Source organism: Trichosurus vulpecula, chromosome 1 (assembly GCF_011100635.1).
Source record: "Trichosurus vulpecula isolate mTriVul1 chromosome 1, mTriVul1.pri, whole genome shotgun sequence".
NCBI lineage: Eukaryota > Metazoa > Chordata > Mammalia > Diprotodontia > Phalangeridae > Trichosurus > Trichosurus vulpecula.
This window is the reverse complement of record NC_050573.1, coordinates 276809693-276829264: the sequence shown is the minus strand read 5'-3', so window position 1 is coordinate 276829264 and position 19572 is coordinate 276809693. Positions and strand designations below refer to the sequence as shown.

At 37.8% G+C, this 19572-nt stretch overlaps 1 protein-coding gene across 1 annotated transcript in view; it reads right to left on the bottom strand.

The window, feature by feature from the left end:
• Positions 1–19572, bottom strand: part of CLVS1 (clavesin 1) — a 191741-nt gene that overhangs the window by 31658 nt on the left and 140511 nt on the right. The window contains exon 4 of the mRNA XM_036744062.1: positions 626–746. Within this exon, the coding sequence (XP_036599957.1) occupies positions 626–746 (121 nt within the window). The remainder of the gene's footprint in view (positions 1–625; positions 747–19572) is intronic.

Below are 19572 nucleotides of genomic sequence, written 5' to 3'. Positions count from 1 at the left end.
CTTGTTCTCGTTCTGTCTCCCCAATTGCCTGCTAGTCACGTCTATCAGGATGTTCCAAAGGCATGTCAAACTCATCATATCCAAAATACAATACATTATTTCCTTTCTAAACTAACCCTTCTTACTAACTTTGACAGGTCTGTTAAGGGCGCTGCCATCTTTCTTGGCAACAAGGCTCAGAAACGCAGAATCATTTTGAACTTCTCAACTTTCCCTTACCAGCCCCACCCTGCCCCCATCTCCAGTGTCCCAATCACTTGCCACATCCTCCACGATATTTCCCCCATCCATCTCCTTTCTATCCATGTTATTACCACCTTGGTTCAGGCCTTTAACACTTCTTTCTGAGCTACTGCAATTACTTCCTAGTTCATTTCCTTGCCTCCATCTCTCCCCACTCTAATCTGCATGGCCATCAAATTAATACTCCAAAAGTCCAGGTGTGATTGTGGCATTCCTTTGCACAAGAAGCTTCATAGTCTTTATGTCATTCTGGTATTAAATACAGACTCTTCTGTTTGGCATTTTAAGCCTTTCACAACCTGAATCTAACCTGTCCTTCCAGACTTCTTCCACACTGCTCTCCCTTACAAACACACTCCAACTTCCAGTCAAACTGGCTTACCTTGCCCACCTGGCCTACCCCAGACTTGATGTTGTGTCTCTCAACCACACGCTTTTGTACAAACTCTTTGAATCTAGAATGCTTTCCCTCTTCATCTTTATCTCTTAGAATCCCCAGTTCCCTGTAACGACCAGTTCACACAGAAACAATGTCTTTCCTGATTGTGCCAGCTGTTAATGTTTTCTTTATCTCTCTGAAATTACTTTATATTTATTCTTCATATATTTTGTGTCTACTATTTACTTCCAGAAGAATGTAAAGTTCTTAAAGGCAGAGGCTGTTATAAGCCCAGTATCTAACACAGCTTGTTGAAATTAATTGAATTAAATTAAATTGAATTGCATATCCTCTTATGAGGGCCTTCTGGTTAAAGCCTGCTTTTCACATGCTCTACTTTTCCCAATTGTTTTTTTTTTTCCAAATCTTTGAGCCTGTAGGATCCCTGGGCATTTTCTACACAAGGACCTGATTTGCTTGCTTTCTATCTGAAACCTACTTGAGTGGCAACATAGGCCCAAATATCCTATATTCTGATTTGTATTCATCTTGGCTTATAGGGCTCAAAAGTAAGACCCATCTTAATACTTTCAGGATTGCTATGCTTGCTTTCATTCAGCTCTATTACATTAAAGAACATGAAAAACCATTAGCAAGACAATAGGAAAGCTCAAAGAAATTAGAATTGGAGCAAAGAGTTTGTGCTGTGAGATATCCCCTGCAGGTGCATAAAACAGCATGACCAGATCTTTTTTTGTAACAAGGAAAGGAGATTAGTAACATTTGTCCCCCCAGAAACCTTTGAGCTTGTAGGATCCCTGGGTATCTTCTACACAAGGAACTGATTTTAAAATGTAAGTGCATTTAAATGTGGTCCAAAGTATGTGTGTGTGTGTGTGTGTGTGTGTGTGGGCACGCACATGAATGCATATGTGTACACACATATACACATACTATATATGGGAGATTCATATATATGACATACATATGACAGACATAAAATAACAATCCCCTATATGTGCCATGTGTATATATACGTAGTATATCGTATACATGTAGTATATACCCACATAGCTTACTTATATATCCATATGCATATGCATTTACATAGATATATACATACATATACACATAGATATGAAAACCCTGGATACATACACATACATATATACAAAATACATAGATGTCTTGGGTGTGTATATGTATAGAGGTACACATGTCTCTGTATATATACATGTGTATAAACACATATATATCATGTATAAAAAGTTTGAGAGATATCATTTCTGGGTAATTAATCATTTTATTAATCATGCTAGCAGATAATAAAAGGAGTCAGTGCACCTTTTGAATGCCAAAGACCATTCATGGAACCCACACAACGTTAATGTGCCCTTGGCAGACCTGGTATTCCTGAAAGTGGCAATCAACTGTGATTGGTTAACAATTAATGAGAAGCATGAATATTATAATGAGAAATGAGCACATTCTAATGAGGGGGTAGGGGAAGTGACTCTGATCACTCAGTCTTATATCTTATCCAGACTAAAGCCACCTACGGCAATCTAGACAAATGGGGGTTCACCTCTACCAAGGCTGCTTGAGATGAAATTCTTTGTAAAGTTTTCTAGTTGAGTGGGGTCTCCCATGAGGATTGAAAAGCATGTACTCTGGGTATTTAGGCAATCTCATCTATCAACAATGTCCTTCAGACACTGAACAACCTACAAGTTTTTGAAAAAATCCTGGTGCTAATTCAATAATTGATTACTAATGTAAGAGACTCATTTGTGTATATACGTGTAAGTTAACTATGTATATATATGTATATATATATATGTTATATGTGAATATATATTTGTTGTTGTTCAGTCATGTCCTATTCTTTGTGACCCCATTTGAGGTTTTCTTGGCAAAGAGATGCTGGAATGGTTTGCCATTTTCTTTTCCAGCTCATTTTATAGATGAGGAAACTGAGGCAAACAGAGTTAAGTGACTTGCTCAGGGTCACACAGCTAGTAATTTTCTGAGGCCAGATTTGAATTCAGGAAGACGAGTTTCCCTGACTCCCGGGCTGGCACTCTATCTACTGCTACACCTAACTGTTCTGAAATCTTATACTTACTAGCTATGCAACTGTGATAAGTCACTTAATCTCTCTAAGTCTCAGTTTTGCCAAAGAAATTTCTTTGTCCTGATGCTTCATTGATGACCACAGCACTAAACAAAGACAGTCACCTCTGGCCCTGGTCCTTGTGCCCTTCAGCTTTTGTTGTGATGGTGGTTCGGCCTTGCCCCGTTTGCCCCTCACCTAGTTACATATTTTAGAACCCTAGGAAGCAACAGGAAGGGATCTTAGAAATTATTTAGTTTTATACTCTCATTTTATAAATTAAAAAACAAAAAATAATAACATGGAGACCCAGAGAGATTAAGAGTAGTAAATACAGATGCACAATATACCGCAGTTGTCTTTCCACCAGATCTTAGCGCATGAAAATTCACACTTGAATTAAATGACAGGAGGAGTCACAGAATTAGCCTAGCAATGAAGGAGTTAAAAGTTTGCAGTTTGGGAGGTTTGAAAACTCCTTTCCTAAGAACAAAAGCCTGAGATGATGCAAATCATGCCCAATTTGATGCTTGACAAATTGTCTTTTCTTTTAAGGATAATTTGGACTTAACATTACCAGATTCAAAGGAGAGGCAGTGTGATGTAATGATGAGGGAGCAGGTCTCAGAGTCAAGGACACCTGGATTCAAACTCTACCTCAAACATATTTGCTATATGATTCTGGGTAAGTCATTTCACTACTCCATTAAGTGTAGGTACAACTTCCAGCAACTAAGTTATAAAGTGGGTCAGATCTGCAATGGTGGAAAGAGCTTTCCTCACGGAACTTCCTTATTCAAATAAAGTCACAGGTCTAGTCCAATGGCATTTAATATACAATAAAGAAATGTAAAATGAGTACCAAGCCTGGTGGGAAGTCCTGTGATTGGAGACTGATCTCTGCAGAGTCCTGTCCTGGCTTTCTGCCTTCCTTAGCAGACTTAGGATCCCTTTCACTGACAGCCAACTATATGAATCAAAATGAAGATTCTTCTGTCTAATGCAGTCAATGTGCAGTTGGCTCATAAGCCCCCGAGTGAACACAACAGCACAATCACTCTCACCAATGACCTGCCCGAAGTGCTGAAGACAAAGCTAATTAATTACCAGCCATCATTCCTACCAGTTGCTCTTATTCTTGTCATATCGACTTCTTCTGGGCACTTGGGATGAACGACAGACAATGCAGAAAGTGATCCTTGAAACAATACCTCCCCACTTAGGTCCTATTGTTTTCCCTGAGCATCATTGGTGGGACGAGGGGCTCTCACTTCTTGGGAATTATGGGACATTTGACACAGCACACCTTTTGGGGAATGCAAGGAATAACTCTCTCCTGTTCCCATGTCCCCATATGCTTCTTAACTATGCTTACTGGCTGAGGCCAAACAGTCATCACCACCTGATGACCCATCTGTTTGAATGCACCAATGATCCTACCCTACTGGCAACCCATTCTTACTTGAATCAACTTCACTAAGTCTAGCTATAAATAGAACTACACCCTCTAAACACTGATCAGGAGGGGGAAAGAGTGGCTTATAAAATTTAGCAGATTAATTTTGACTGCTTTAATTGAAAAGGGAAACAATTCTTTTAGGGGTGTCTTACATGGACTGAAATCACTATTGAAGTGGCATCACATGAAAATCACCTATTTCCTGGAAGTTCTCCAATCTGTTTCATCATGTAAATTTCCAGGTATCTTGTTTTATAATCAATAGACATATAGGATAAGTAAGAAAAGAAAAAGAAAAAAAGGATGAATTATGTCTTCACAACATCCCTCCAATATTTCCCCTTACTACACCTTTTAATCATCTCCATTACATTAAAGATCTTGGCAATCCATGACTATATGATAGCTCAAGGAACATTAGAATTGGAGCAGAGTTTGCACTATGAGCTGTCCCTTTGATAGAATTCTCTCTCATGTATCTTTATCTATCTGTGTAAATAGAAATAGATAGATAGATAGATAGATAGATAGATAGATAGATAGATAGATAGATATGATACTCTCCTTCCCATACATACTACACAGTCTTAGCAAACCTGCCTTGTTCTATTCCTCCCACATGACACTCCATTTCCTTTCTCTGTGAATTTATACCGACTGTCCTTCAGGCCTGAAATCTATTCTACCTCACCTCCATCATCATCATCACCATGACTGTGACCATTATCACCACCACCACCACCACCACCACCATCATCATCACATTCAAGGTTTGTAAAGGATTTTATATGTTATCTCATATTTATCTGTTATCTCATATATGTTACCTTATATTTTATATATGTTATCTTTCTATATGTTATCTCATAACAACCCTGTCAGGTAGGTGTTATCATTATCCCCATCTTATACACGAGGAAGCTATGACTGATAGAGTTAAATAACTTGCCCAGGGGTCAAATTTGAACTTTCTGACTTAAAGTCCAATACCCTATCCATTCTGTCTAACCCTCCACTTCTTAGAATCCCTTATTTTCATTGAGGAATGGCTGAACAAGTTGTGGTATATGAATGTAATGGAATAGTATTGTGCTATATGAAATGATGAGTAGACAGACTTCAGAAAAACCTAGAAAGACTTATATGAACTGATGCTGAGTGAAATGAGCAGAACCAGGAAGACACTGTACATAGTTAACAGCATCATTGCACAATGACTAACTTTCATAGACTTGGCTCTTCTCAGCAATACAAGGATCTAAGACAACTCCAAAAGACTCATATTGGAAAGTGCTGTCCACATACAGAGAAAGAACTATGGAGTCTGAATGCAGATGGAAACATACTATTTGATCTCTTTTTTTCTTTAGTTGTTTTGTTTTGTTTTTTCTTTCTCATGACTCCTCCCATTGGTTCTAATACTTCTTTCCAACATGACTAATGTGAAAATATATTTAATATGAATGTATATGTATAGCCTATATCAGATTGCTTGTCATGTTGGGGAGGGGAGAGGAGAGGGAGGGTAAGAAAACTGAAAACTCAAAAACTTATGGAAGTGAATGCTGAAAATTAAAAATAAAAAATGAATAAAAAAATTTTAAAAATCCCTCATTTTCTTAAAAACTGGCACCCCAAGGTTGATGAATCTAAATGGAAAAATTGGCTTTATACTTTCCAATACTTTCCTCTGCTCATAAAGAGTTATGATAGGAAAAGCAGCATAAAAAGGTGGAAAGAATAGTAGACTTGGACTAGAAGACCTTGATTCTCACCTCAATTTCATCACTTATTTGTTCTATGATCATAAGCAAGTCATTTAGCATCTTTGAAATAGCCCAAATTGATACCACTTTAAAATGCTTTGATCTCAGCGTACTTAAAAGCAGAATTTTTTTTACCATGCCAGATCAATTTTAGAAAACAGTAATAAGGATTTATTATTTACCTATTGTGTCCAGGCATTGTCCTAGATACTGAGAGTACAGAGACCAAAGTGAAAGTCTCTACCCTCAAAGTGCTTATATTCTATTGGAGGAGTTAAACCTTTTCTTATGTTACAGTAACATGTGGCCTACCTTCCTGAAGCTTACTCTCAGGGTGTGCTGGTAAATGTTTAACAACTTGTTGCCAAAACAACAACAACAATAAAAAACTTTGAAGCTTATCTTCATTGTTAGGATTTTTCTCCACCACTTTCTTAACTCTAGACAATCAACAGAATAAATAAAGCCCTGATTTGTTGAATTTGCCAGTTACTAAGGTACAAATGCTCCGGCTGAAAATTTAACAATCAGTTCTTAGGGAGCTGGTTGGAGCCGGCCCCAGCACACCCCTGTAATCAAATAGACGATTTCATCTTTATCCTCCTTTTAGATTTCTCATTGGCCAACTTCATTTTTTTTCCTTCCTCTGTGCTGAAGCAAGATTGTCTATATTTTCGGGTTCAAAAAGACAAAACTCTTACACACAGGCAAATTTGTGAAAGCAGAGCATTGAAACCACTTAGCAACATAACAGAACATTGGGAGACCACTGCTGGGACCTTGGCTCCTTGATTTTCCTTTTTTAATGTCAGAGCAGTGCCTTACTGTTGAAGGAAGTCCCATTTTGTCACTGTATGTCTTTTAAATGTTTTAAGACTATGTACTAAGATAAGTATACTTATAAAACAATCATAATGCCCCAACAAAAGAAAATAGATCACATAGAATTTTTTTTGTGATGATGAATGCAGTACAAGATGTCCCAAAAGCCTTGGTGCCATTGTGAGCCATTAAAGCTTAAGCTATTAAAGCTTACAATAGCACTAAGACTTTTGCGCCACCTTGTATTATTTCTCTCTTATGTAGATTGATATATTTGTGTTCTCATTGGTGTTGGTTTTCTTTCCAAAGGGTAAGCTGAAACCCCTCTGTGACTGTTCATCCTATGTAATTCTTGTTCATATCTTCCTGCAAATCCTCCTATAGGAGTCACCTAACATGCTAGAGACCTTCCTCTGGTTTTTAAGTATTTCAGATGAATCAGAGCAATCCTTGTGCTGTCCACCTGTCATCTCTCACTCTCACTGTATGACTTATCGATCCTTTTTCTGGGCTCCCATGTCTGTGACTATGTGTTTTATGGCAATTTTTGCACACGAATCAATATTGGTAATATTTGGCAGCCTGCTTAACATTCATCAAATGTCTACTTATTGCCCTTTGGGTCACCTGCTAGTTTTAGTTTTCTGAAATCTTCTATTCTTTTCATGATTCAAAGATGAATTACTGATAATTCCTCTCACTTCCCTGCTCACTCTTTTCCATACCTAAAACTGCTTTCTCCCAATGGCTAATCTGGACTCCACTCCTGGGTCCCTCACCACCCCTGGATGAGTTTGTGTTTTGTCTTGCTAGGGCCTTGACCTCCATGACACCTCCCAGACCACTCTATTGCCATAGGGCCTTGTAGGTACTCCCTTGTCCTCAACCCTGTTTTCAAGCTCCTTTTTTATGTCTTGTCTTTCCCTATCAGATTGTAAGCTTGTTGAGGTCTGGTGTCATCTCACTTACTTGTATTTGTATCCTCGGCACTTAAAAAAGGCTCTTTCTCTGTCTCTGTTTCAGTGTTTCTCTGTCTCTGTCTCTCATATAACAAAGAAGAAAGAAAAATCCCCAAAGAGCCCCATGGAGAACGACATGGCTGATGTACCTTATCAAAAGATTATATTACAGTAACACTGCTTGAATTTCTCTCTGGCATCACAAGCAAGGTGAATTATGTTCACATATTAAATGTTTATATTTTATTTTTCTTTTAAATTGGCTACAAATCCACCAGTACACGCCAAGAATCACTGGGCCAGGAATCCATACATCTGATCTGAGTTTTAGAAGTTTTATTAGAGGACCAAGGTTATTTTCTTTTCTTGCTGGTGAGTTGCTGGTAAAAATGACCTTCAGGTTTCCACCAGTTCTCCTTAATGAATCACCTAATTGGTATTACTGTTTTTAAGCTTCTCTATTTCTACATTCATACCACAGGTAAGCAATTTCTTTTTCATCTTCAAAAGATTTGTGATTTCCTCATTGTAGACCTTCCTCTCCACCAACTCTCCTTAGTAGATTGAGACATAAGTTGCTGTAACAAGAACTATCACTTGGTGACCAAACTCCCAATGAGGAGCCTTTCGGAGCTTAGCTGGTGGGTTGATTGGTTGGTTGTTGATTTCAATTCTCAAAGAGGACCAAAATGACATCACTATGTTGGAGTCAAGGTACAGCGTGTCCTAGTGTGGCACACAGAGAACTAAATTCCTTCTACTGAACAGGTTGTGATGAAAATGCCTTATAAACCTTAAAGTGCTATATAAATATGCGCTGTTATCATTATTCTATTTTTTTCCACTTTGGTTTGGACCTGGGGTTTCATTGGTGGATGGAATTTCTGTTAAGGAGACTGATCAACACAGATCAGCAATTTTTCTGCAATTTACAGTGTCAAGGGAGTTGCCTAGGGGCCAACTTGCCCAGGGTCACATAGATAGTATGGATTAGAGGCCACACTTAAACTGAGGTCTGCCTACCTGAAGCCAGCCCTCTATCTGTTTTGTTATTCTACTTCTTATTATGACTTATTGTCACTCAGTTAATGTATGACCAACTAATGGCAATCATTTCCCATATCAGGGGAGACATAGAAAAAGATTTCCCAACTGATGAAATGGGTATAATTGGTGGTGGTGGTGAGGCTTGTTTTAATCCCATATTTGACAGAGATGTGTTTGTATTTTGTAAATCAAGTAATAGTAATTACTTTGCTACAATCACATTTCTTCACATTGAGAGGAAACGGGGAGGTCTGTTGATAGCAGTCACAAATCAGATTAGAGTTTTCCTCCATTATATTGTATTGCATCATTATATCTTATCACATCACATCATATGATATGTTAAGTGAGTTGTCTTGGGGCTATACAGCTGGTAAATGTTTAAGTCAGGATTCACATCACTGAGGCAGGTCTTCCTGATTCCAGTTCAAGTGCTCTCTCTATTACATTATACTGTCTCCTATAAAAGTTATGTGTGTTTGTATCCACCCCCCTCCTAATCCTAGTATCTGGCATATAATGAGATAGCATGCAGTCAGAACTGGGTTAAAATCCTGGCTCTGTCATTTTATCTGAGTGACCCTGGGTAAGTTATTTAACCTATCCTGGCCTCAGTTTCCTCACCTGTAAAATGAGGCAATATGACTGAATGACCTGTTCAGTCCATTCTAGCTTTAAATGTATGATCCTATGCCCCTATATTCAACTTTAATATAATAATGTCAGAATCTAGCCCATTAGGTGTTAGGTCACCTAACCTTTTACCACCTGTTAGCAGCAGCAGGGATTTTTTTGAGAATGAGTCACAGCATAGTTGAGTTTTGACTTTCTACACTGTGTGCCCAGGAGAAAGTCACAATTTCTTTGAACCTCAGTTTCCTCATTTGTAAAATGTATGATATAATTCCTGCACTATTCACCTCACGGAGTTGTGACAAAAGAACTCTGTGAATTTTAAATGCATATCTAATTTAAATTAATAGTCTCATTCTTAGAGGTAGACACAGTTATACATGCATGGTCCTGCAGAAAAGGTTGGGATTGGTACAAGATAAATCAGGATAAATCAACAGGAAGATGAGGTGTTGGGGAGAAAGAGGAGAGTACGTGTGAATGATAAAGAATTAGCAATCGGCAAAGGTCTGGTTTATGTGCGAAGGATTAACACAAATTTAGGAGAGAGGTCTGGTGCCAAGCATGGATATGAGAGATCAGGAACCAGGTCAGAAAGCAATCTGGAGGAAGCATTTACTGCTTGACAGTTTTTTGCTGCAGCATATGGGCTGACAGATGCTTCTTTTATGCCTTATTCTAGAGCACTGGCTGCACACACTCCCATTAAAAAGGAGAGAATGTTGATTGACAGGGCCTAAATCAGTGTGTATGAAGGAGGAGAGAGGCCTTCCAGGGAATACAGGAGAGAAGGGGAGAGATTGGAAGCATGGGGCATTGTCCCCACAGGTGAAATGGAGCAATATGGATTGGGGAGATGATGTCAAAATGAAAGAAAAGGTTTCTGAAAGGACAGGTAGAAGGGTGCTAGAAACAAATCAAGGCCAAGATAGCAGAGAGAGGAAGGAACCCTCTGAAGCACTCCCAATTCTCCTCCAAACAACTAGAAAACTGCCTCAGAATTGATCTAGGAGCAGGGAAGCAGATCACCAGCCTGACAGGAAAGATTTGTCTCATTGGGATAGGAGGGGAGTGAGGTCTAAGAGCAGCAGCTGAAGAAGCCAGCTTCACAGCAGGGGCCTGCAGCAAGGCTACTGGGACAGTCCAACAGCAAGGCCATGCCCTCCTGCAAACCAGCAGCCCCCTAGACAACTGAGCAGTCTGTGGAGCACAGCAAGGTCCCCCCACCAGCAACCCCATTCTCAACACAAGCCACCAGCCAGGACTTGACCCCATTGCTGAACAGTGCTGAAGCCCCACCCTAGGTCTGGGCAGCAGTGAGACTGGACCTCTGGGGCCTGCTAGCAGAGAGGCCCTGTTTCCATAGCAACCCAGCAGCAGGGCCCCACCCCTGGTACAGGTCAGCAGCTAAGCAGCATAGCCAGCGAAGACCAATATGGAGGCCCCATCCCCCCAACCCCACCAGGTACAAGCTAGAAGGGAAGCCTACCCTCCAGAGAAGGCAAGCAGCTAAGCCCTAAAGCCCAGAAAAAGTCAGAAGTAAGACCCAGAGCCCCAGTACAAAAAGCTTGGGACAGTGAAGGACCACAGCCCAGCTCTCACATAAAAACACCAAGGCACCAAAAAATACAGAAAAACTGAGCAATAAACAGCTTGACTATAGAAATTTACTCTGGTGACAGGGAGGAACAAGGCATAAACTTAGAAGAGGACAACAGTGTCAAAAGGGCTACATGTGAAGCATCAAAGAAAAAATGTAATTCCTGGAAGAGTTTAAAAAGTATTTCAAAAAGCAAATTAGAGAAGTAGAAGAAAAATTGGGAAAAGAAATGAGAGTAATGCAAGAGAATCTTGAAAAAAAAGTCAACAGCCTAGGAAAAGATATACAAAAATTTGCCGAGGAAAATAACTCCGTAAAAAACAAAGTTGGCCAAATGGAAAAGGAAGGAAAAAAAGCTTACTGAAGAAAATAATTCTTTAAAAATTAGAATTAAACAAGTGGAAACTAATGACTCTGTGAGACATCAAGATATGATAAAACAAAATTAAAAAAGGAAAAAAAAACAGAAGAAATTGTGAACTTTCTCACTGAAAAAACAACTGACTTAGAAAATAGATCCAGGAAAGATAATATGAGAATTATTGGACTACTGAAAGCTATGATAAAAAAAAGCCTGGACAAAATCTTTCAAGAAATTATCAAACTACCCTGATATATTGGAAACAAAGGACAAAATAGAAACTGAAAGAATCTCCTGGTCACTACCTGAAAGAAATCCCAAAATGAAAGCTCCCAGGAACACCACAGCCAAATTCCAGAGCTCACAGATCAAGGAGAACATATTGCAAGCAGCCAAAAAGACACAATTCAAATATTGTAGAACTACAGTAAGTATTACACAGGATTGGGTAGCTTCCACATTAAAGAACTGGAGGGCTTGGAATACTCAGAATATGATATACCAGAAGGCAAAGGAGTTAGAGTTACAACCAAGAATCACCTATCCAACAAAATTAAATATAATCTTTCAGAGGAAAAATGGATATTTAATGAAATAGAGGACTTTCAATCATTTCTAATTAAAAAACCAGAGCTGAATATAAAATTTGACCTCCAAATACAAGACTCAAGGGAAACATGAAAAGGTCAAAGAAAAGAAATCAGAAAAAGAAAACATAGGAAATTCAGTAAGGTTAAACTGTTTATATTTTTATATGGGAAGATAGTATTTGTAACTTAACAGCTTTATTACTATAAGAACAATTAGAAGGAGTATGTATAGACAGAGGGTGTGGATACAAGGTGACTTTGATATAACGATACCCCCCAAAACAAAATAAAGGGATGAGAAAGTATGAATGGGGTAAATTATCCCACATGAAAGAGGTATTATAATGAAGTGGAAGATGGGGAGTGGGGTGGTGGGCAAAGATTAAACCTTACTCTCATCAAAATTGGCTCAAAGAGGGAATAACATACATACTCTGGCAGATGTAGTAATCTATCTTACCCTACAAGGAAAGAAAAAGGGATGGGGATAGTAGATGGGGATGGATAAAGGGGAGGGTATATTGGGAAAGGCAATGATCAGAAGTAAAACACTTGTGAGAAGGGAAAGAGGGAGCAGTGAGTGAGAGGTGTATAAACAAGGGAAAAATAGCATGGAGGGAAATACACAGTTAGTTATCATAACTATAAATGTGAATGGGATGAACTCACCCATAAAATGGAAGTAGATAGCAGAATGGTTTAAAAACCAGAATTCTGCAATATATTGTTTACAAGAAATACTTTCAAAGCAGAGAGATACACACAGGGTAAAGGTAAGGGGCTGGAGCAGAATTTATTAAGTGAATTACAGGAAGAAATAGATAATAAAACTGTACTAGTGGGGGACCTCAAATTTCTCCTCTCAGAAATAGATAAATCTAACAAAAAGTAAACAAAAAAGAAGTTAAGGAGGTGAATAAAATTCTGTAAAAGTTAGATATGATAGTTCTCTGAAGAAAGGTGAATGGGAACATAAAGGAATACACCTTTTCTCAGCAGTACATGGCACCTCCACAAAAAATGACCATGTGTTTGGACATAAAAACCTCACAACCAAATGCAGGAAAGCAAAAACAATAAATATATCCTTTTCAGATCATAATGCAATAAAAATTTAATTCAATAATGGACAATGGAAGAGAGATTAAAAATCAATTGGAAATTAAACAATCTAGTCCTAAAAAACAAGTGAGTCAAAGAACAATCATAGAAACAATTAATAATTTCGTTAAGGAAAATGACAACAATGAGACAGCGTACCAAAATTTATGGAATGCAGCCAAAGGGAAAAATTTATATCTCTAATTGCTTGCATCAATAAAATAAAGAAAAAGCAGGTTAATGAAATGGGCATGCACCTAAAAAATAGGAAAAGAACAAATTAAAAATCTCCATTTAAACACCAAACTTGAAATCCTGAAAATCAAAGAAGAGATTAACAAAATTGAAAGTAATAAAACCATTGAACTAATAAATAACACTAGAAGCTGGGATTATGAAAGAACCAATAACATTGACAAACCATTGGTTAATTTAATTTAAAAAAGGAAAGAAGAAAACCAAATTACTAGTATCAAAAATAAAAGGAGTGAACTCGCCATCAATGAAGAGGAAATTAAGACAATTGTTAGGAGCTATTTTCCCCAATTATATGCCAATAAATTTGACAGTCTAAATGAAATTGATAAATATCTACAAAAATATAAATTACCCAGATTAACAAAAGAAATAAAATACTTAAATAACTCAGTCTTAGAAAAAGAAATTGGATATGCCATAAATGAAGGAAACAATCCCCAGGACCTGATAGATTCACAAGTGAATTCTATAAAACATTTAAAAAATAATTAATCCCCAAACTATATAATAGTATAGGTGGAGTCCTACTAAATTCCTTTTATGACACAAATATGTGCTGGTACCCAAACCAGAAAAAGCCAAAACAGAGAAAGAAAATTATAGACCAATTTCTCTAATGAATATTGATGTAAAAATTTTAAATAAAATTCCACCAAAGAGATTACAGCAATATATCACAAGGATCATACACTATGACCAGGTGGGATTTATACCAGGAATGCAGGGCTGGTTCAATATTAGGAAAACCATTAACACAACTGACCAACAGAATAACAAAAACCAACAGAAATCACATGATTATCTCAATAGATGCAGAAAGAGCTTTGACAAAATATAGCATCCATTCCTATTAAAAACACTAGAAGCCTTCCCAATACAATCAGAGGTGAAGCAAGGGTGTCCGTTATCACTTCTATCATTTAATATTGTACTAGAAATACTAGTTACAGCAATAAGAGAAGAAAAAAATGATAGGAATTAGAATAGGCAATGAGGAAACAAAACTATTACTCTTTGTAGATGATATGATGTTATACTTAGAAAATCCTAGAGAATCAGCTAAAAAACTACATGAAATTATTCAAAACTTTATCAAAGTCACAAGATACAAAATAAACCCACATAAATCACCAGCATTTCTATATATTACCAACAGAGTCTAGCAGCAAGAGATAGAAAGAGAAATTCCATTTAAAATAACTATATACAACATAAAATACTTGGAAATCTACCTGCCAAGACAGACTCTGGAACTATAAGTATAAAATACTTTTCACACAAATAAAGTCAGATCTAAATAATTGGAAAAATATTAATTGCTCATGGGTAGGCCAAGCCAATATAATAAAAATGACAATTCTATGGAAATAATCTATTTATTCAGTGCCATACCAATCAATCTATCAAAATTTCATTTTATAGGGGTAAAAAAAATAAGAAAATGCATCTGGAAGGACAAAATCTCAAAGATATCAAGAGAATCAATGAAAAAATGTGAAAGAAGGTGGTCTAGCCATGCCAGATATGAAACTGCATTATAAAGTAGTAATTATCAAAACAATTTGGTATTGACTAAAATGGAATAGATTAGGTGCAAATTATGTTATAGTAAATGACCACAGAAGTCTAGTATAAGATAAACCCAAAGATACAAGTTTTTGGAACAAAAATTCATTATTTGACAAGAACTGCTGGGAAAACTGGAAAACATTACAGCAGAAACTAGGCATAGATCAACAGCTCACACTGTATACCAAGATAAGGTCAAAATGGGTCCATGATTTACATACAAAGGGTGATACCATAAGCAAATTAAGAGAGCATGAGATAGTTTATCTATCAGACTTATGGATAAGGGGAAAATTTAGGACCAAAGAAGATATAGAGAGCATTACAAAATGTAAAATTGATCATTTTGATTATATAAGAGCAAAAGGTTTTTGCGCAAACAAAACAATGCAACCAAAATTATAAGGAAAGCAGAAAAATGGGAAAAAAAATTTTGCAACAAGTACCTCTGATAAAGGCCTCATTTCTCAAATATATAGAAAACTGAGTCAAATTTATAAAAATACAAACAATTCCCCAATTGATAAATGGTCAAAGGATATGAGCAGGCAGTTTTCAGATAAAGAAATTCAAGTTATATATAATCACATGAAAAAATGCTCTAAATCATTGTTGATGAGAGAAATGCAAATTAAAATAACTTTGAGGTACCATCTCATGCCTATCAGAGTAGTTAATATGAGAAAAAAGGAAAATGATAAATGTTGGAGGGGATGTGGAAAAACTGGGACACTTACGCAATGTTTGTGGAGTGGTGAACTGATCTAACCATTCTGGAGAAAATTTGGAATGACACCCAAAGGGCTATAAAATTGTGTATAGCTTTAATCCAGCAATGCCTGCTGGGTCTATATCACAAAGATATCCCCCAAAAGGGAGAAGGACCTATTTGCACAAAAATACTTACAGCAGCTCTTTTTACGGTATCTAAGAATTGGAAATCAAAGAGATGCCTATCAATTGGAGAATGGTTAAACAAACTATGGTATATGATTATAATGGAATATTATTGTAATGACAAACAAGGTGATTTCAGAAAAACCTGGAAAGATTTACATGAACTGAGGCAAAATGAAGTGAACAGAAACAGGGGAACATTGTACACAATAACAGCAATATTGTTCGACGAAGAATTGTAAATGACTTAGCAATACGGTGATCCAAGCCAATCCCAAATGACTAATAACGAAGCTTACTATCTGCCTCCAGAGAAAGAACTGACATTGATTGAATATAGACTGAAGTGTGCTTTTTTTTCTTTTATTTGTATTTTATACAAAATGACTAATGTCAAAATGTTTTGTACAATTGCACATGTCAGTCCTCAATTCAAAGACCTTCAAAGGCCTCCTAAAATAAAATAAAAATAACTCACAGTTTACATTGTTCTTTATGTCTACAAAATGTTTTCAACTCAACAACACTTCGAGGTAGGTAGTGCTATATTAACTTATCTCTATTCTACAGAGGAGATAATTGAGGCCCATAAGGGTTAAGTAACTTGGTCAGGGTCACACTACTAATAGTGTAAGTTCTGGAACCAGGACTCAGATCCAAGTCTTTTGGCTTTACAACCAATGAATTGACCACTATATCATGCTTCAACCATTTCTTCAGTATAAAATTAAAACTCCTTATCCTGGCTTTGAGGACCAATATGATTTGACTCCAATCTGTCTTTCCAGCCTTATTTTGCATTACTCTCTTTGATCCATTTTATAGTCAAGCCAAATAGAAATATCAGCTTTTCTTTGAACTCATCATGTTCTCTCCTTTCACTGAGTATTCAAGCAAGCTATCCCCACTCACTCCACACCTCTTCCTGTTAAAAACATGCTCTTCCTTCAACATTTAGTTCAGACATTCCCTAATCCCTCTTTCTCTCTCCAGCTGAAAGTGATTTCTCTCTTAATGTTTTTCATTGCACTTTCCCTTGATCTTTTCCTTGCATTTGTCACATCCCCTTGCACTCCTCACACTTATTTATATGTACATATTCTTCTCCTACTAGACAGTAAACTTCTTGAGAGAAAGTAGAAAGAATACTGAATTTACAATCTGAGGACTTGGGTTTGAATTCCAGTTCTGCTATTGACTATCTTCCTCGTCTTGAATAAACTACTTGGTCTCTCTTTAGACTCCGTTTTTTTCATCTTTAAAATTAAATTGTTGGATTAGATGATCTCTAATCTGCCTTAAATCTCAAAATTCTGAAGACTAAGTAGTTATTCAACTTTGTATCACCATTGCCTGGTAGGTCATCCACATACTCTCCATTCCCCTTTTTAAAAATCATGCTCTTTCAAAAGAATATGTTGTTGTTTGATTTCATCTGTGTGTGGAAATTCTGCCAATGAAAATCAGCCCCCTTCTCGGCAACTTATAGGCTCAGAGAGTTGATTGAGTGGTTAACTGACTTGCTCAGGATCAAGCAATGAGTATGTGTCCAAAGCAGGCCTTGGTTTTTGCTCTTCTACTCTGAGGCTGCTCTCTATACCTACTGCCATGTGGCATCTCACCACTTTATATATAGTAAGCGTTCAATAAATAGCAAATTGAATTTAACTGAGGACAAATACATCATACTGGGCATTTTGGGGCTTTTGTTGGCATCTAAATGATGATGATGATAGTGATAAGCAACTGTAAGACTATGTGTTGCAGAGAAGGGGGCTGATCATTTTGATTCTATATTATATATATATTTCTCTGTACCAATGAAATTACACAACAATAACAACACATTCCTTTGAAAGAAGAGAATGATTTTTAACAAGCAAGGGCATGAAGAGTGCAAAGCCCTTCATGTATGTTCTCTCATTTGAGCTACTTTTTTATTTTCCCCATTTTACAAATGAGGAAACTGAGGCAGAAAGGGTTAAGTGACTTGCCCAGGGTCACATAGCTAGTAAATGTCTGAGGCAGGGTTTGAATCCAGGTCTTCTTAATTTAAGGTCTAGCACTCTGTCTCCTATACCTCCTAGCTGCCTATAAGAAATAAGAAGGGGGGGGGTGGGAGGCCAAGATGGCAGCTGGAAAGCAGGGACTAGCATGAGCTCCCTGCCTAGTCCCTCCAAAAACCTATAAAAAATGGCTCTGAACCAATTGTAGAACTGCACAACCCACCAAATAGCAGAGGGAAGCAGGGCTCCAGCCCAGGACAGCCTGGATGGTCTCTGGGTAAGGTCTATCCCACTCAGAGCTGGGAGTGGAGAGGAGTGGAGTAGAGCCCAGCGTGCGCGGCATGGACCAACCAGACCAGGAGCCAGGCGGAGTGTGCCCTAGCGGCCCGAATCAGTGAGCTGCAGCAGTTACCAGACTTCTCAACCTACAAACACCAAAGATAACAGAGAATGTTAGTAGGAAAAGCTGTGGGAGTGGAAGAAGTTCTTGGTTCAGCTACAGCCCCGGAGGCAGCAGAAGTGGGGAAGCTACAGAACTACAGCTGTAGTTGCTTCCAGCCCCAGGCCCACCTTGTGGGAGGAATTAAGTGGCAGATCAGAGCAGGAGTGAAGAGTCTGCTGAAGATCTAAGTCCAGTCCGGGTTCGGGGTACTTGGGGAAGGAGGAGTGCTGGTGTGGCAGAGCTGGGGCATCCCCCCAAGCTTGGAACATAGAACTCTTTAGTCTACAAGCAGTCATACCCTGCTGAAAAACTCAAGGGTCAAGTTAGTTGGCTGGGAACATGGCCAGGCAGCAAAAACGCACCCAGGTTCAGTCTCAGACTCTGGAATCTTTCTTTGGTGACAAAGAAGACCAAAACATACAGCCAGAAGAAGTCAACAAAGTCAAAGAGCCTACACCAAAAGCCTCCAAGAAAAACATGAACTGGTCTCAGGCCACGGAAGAGCTCAAAAAGGATTTGGAAAAGCAAGTTAGAGAAGTAGAGGAAAAAATGGGAAGAGAAATGAGAAGGATGCGAGAAAACGATGAAAAGCAAGTCAATGACTTGCTAAAGGAGACCCAAAAAAATACTGAAAAATACCCTGAAGAAAACAACACCTTAAAAAATAGACTAACTCAAATGGCAAAAGCGTTCCAAAAAGCCAATGAGGAGAAGAATGCCTTGAAAGGCAGAATTAGCCAAATGGAAAAGGAGGTCCAAAAGACCACTGAAGAAAATACTACCTTAAAAATTAGATTGGAGCAAGTGGAAGCTAGTGACTTTATGAGAAATCAAGGTATTATAAAATAGAACCAAAGGAATGAAAAAATGGAAGATAATGTAAAATATCTCATTGGAAAAACCACTGACCTGGAAAATAGATCCAGGAGAGATAATTTAAAAATTACTGGACTCCCTGAAAGCCATGATCAAAAAAAGAGCCTAGATATCATCTTTCAAGAAATTATCAAGGAGAACTGCCCTGATATTCTAGAGCCACAGGGCAAAATAGAAATTGAAAGAATCCATCGATCGCCTCCTCAAATAGATCCCAAAAAGAAATCTCCTAGAAATATTGTTGCCAAATTCCAGAGCTCCCAGATCAAGGAGAAAATACTGCAAGCAGCCAGAAAGAAACAATTTGAGTATTGTGGAAATACAATCAGAATATCCCAAGATCTAGCAGCTTCAACATTAAGAGATCAAAAGGCTTGGAATACGATATTCCGGAGGTTAATGGAGCTAGGATTAAAACCAAGAATCACCTACCAAGCAAAACTGAGTATCA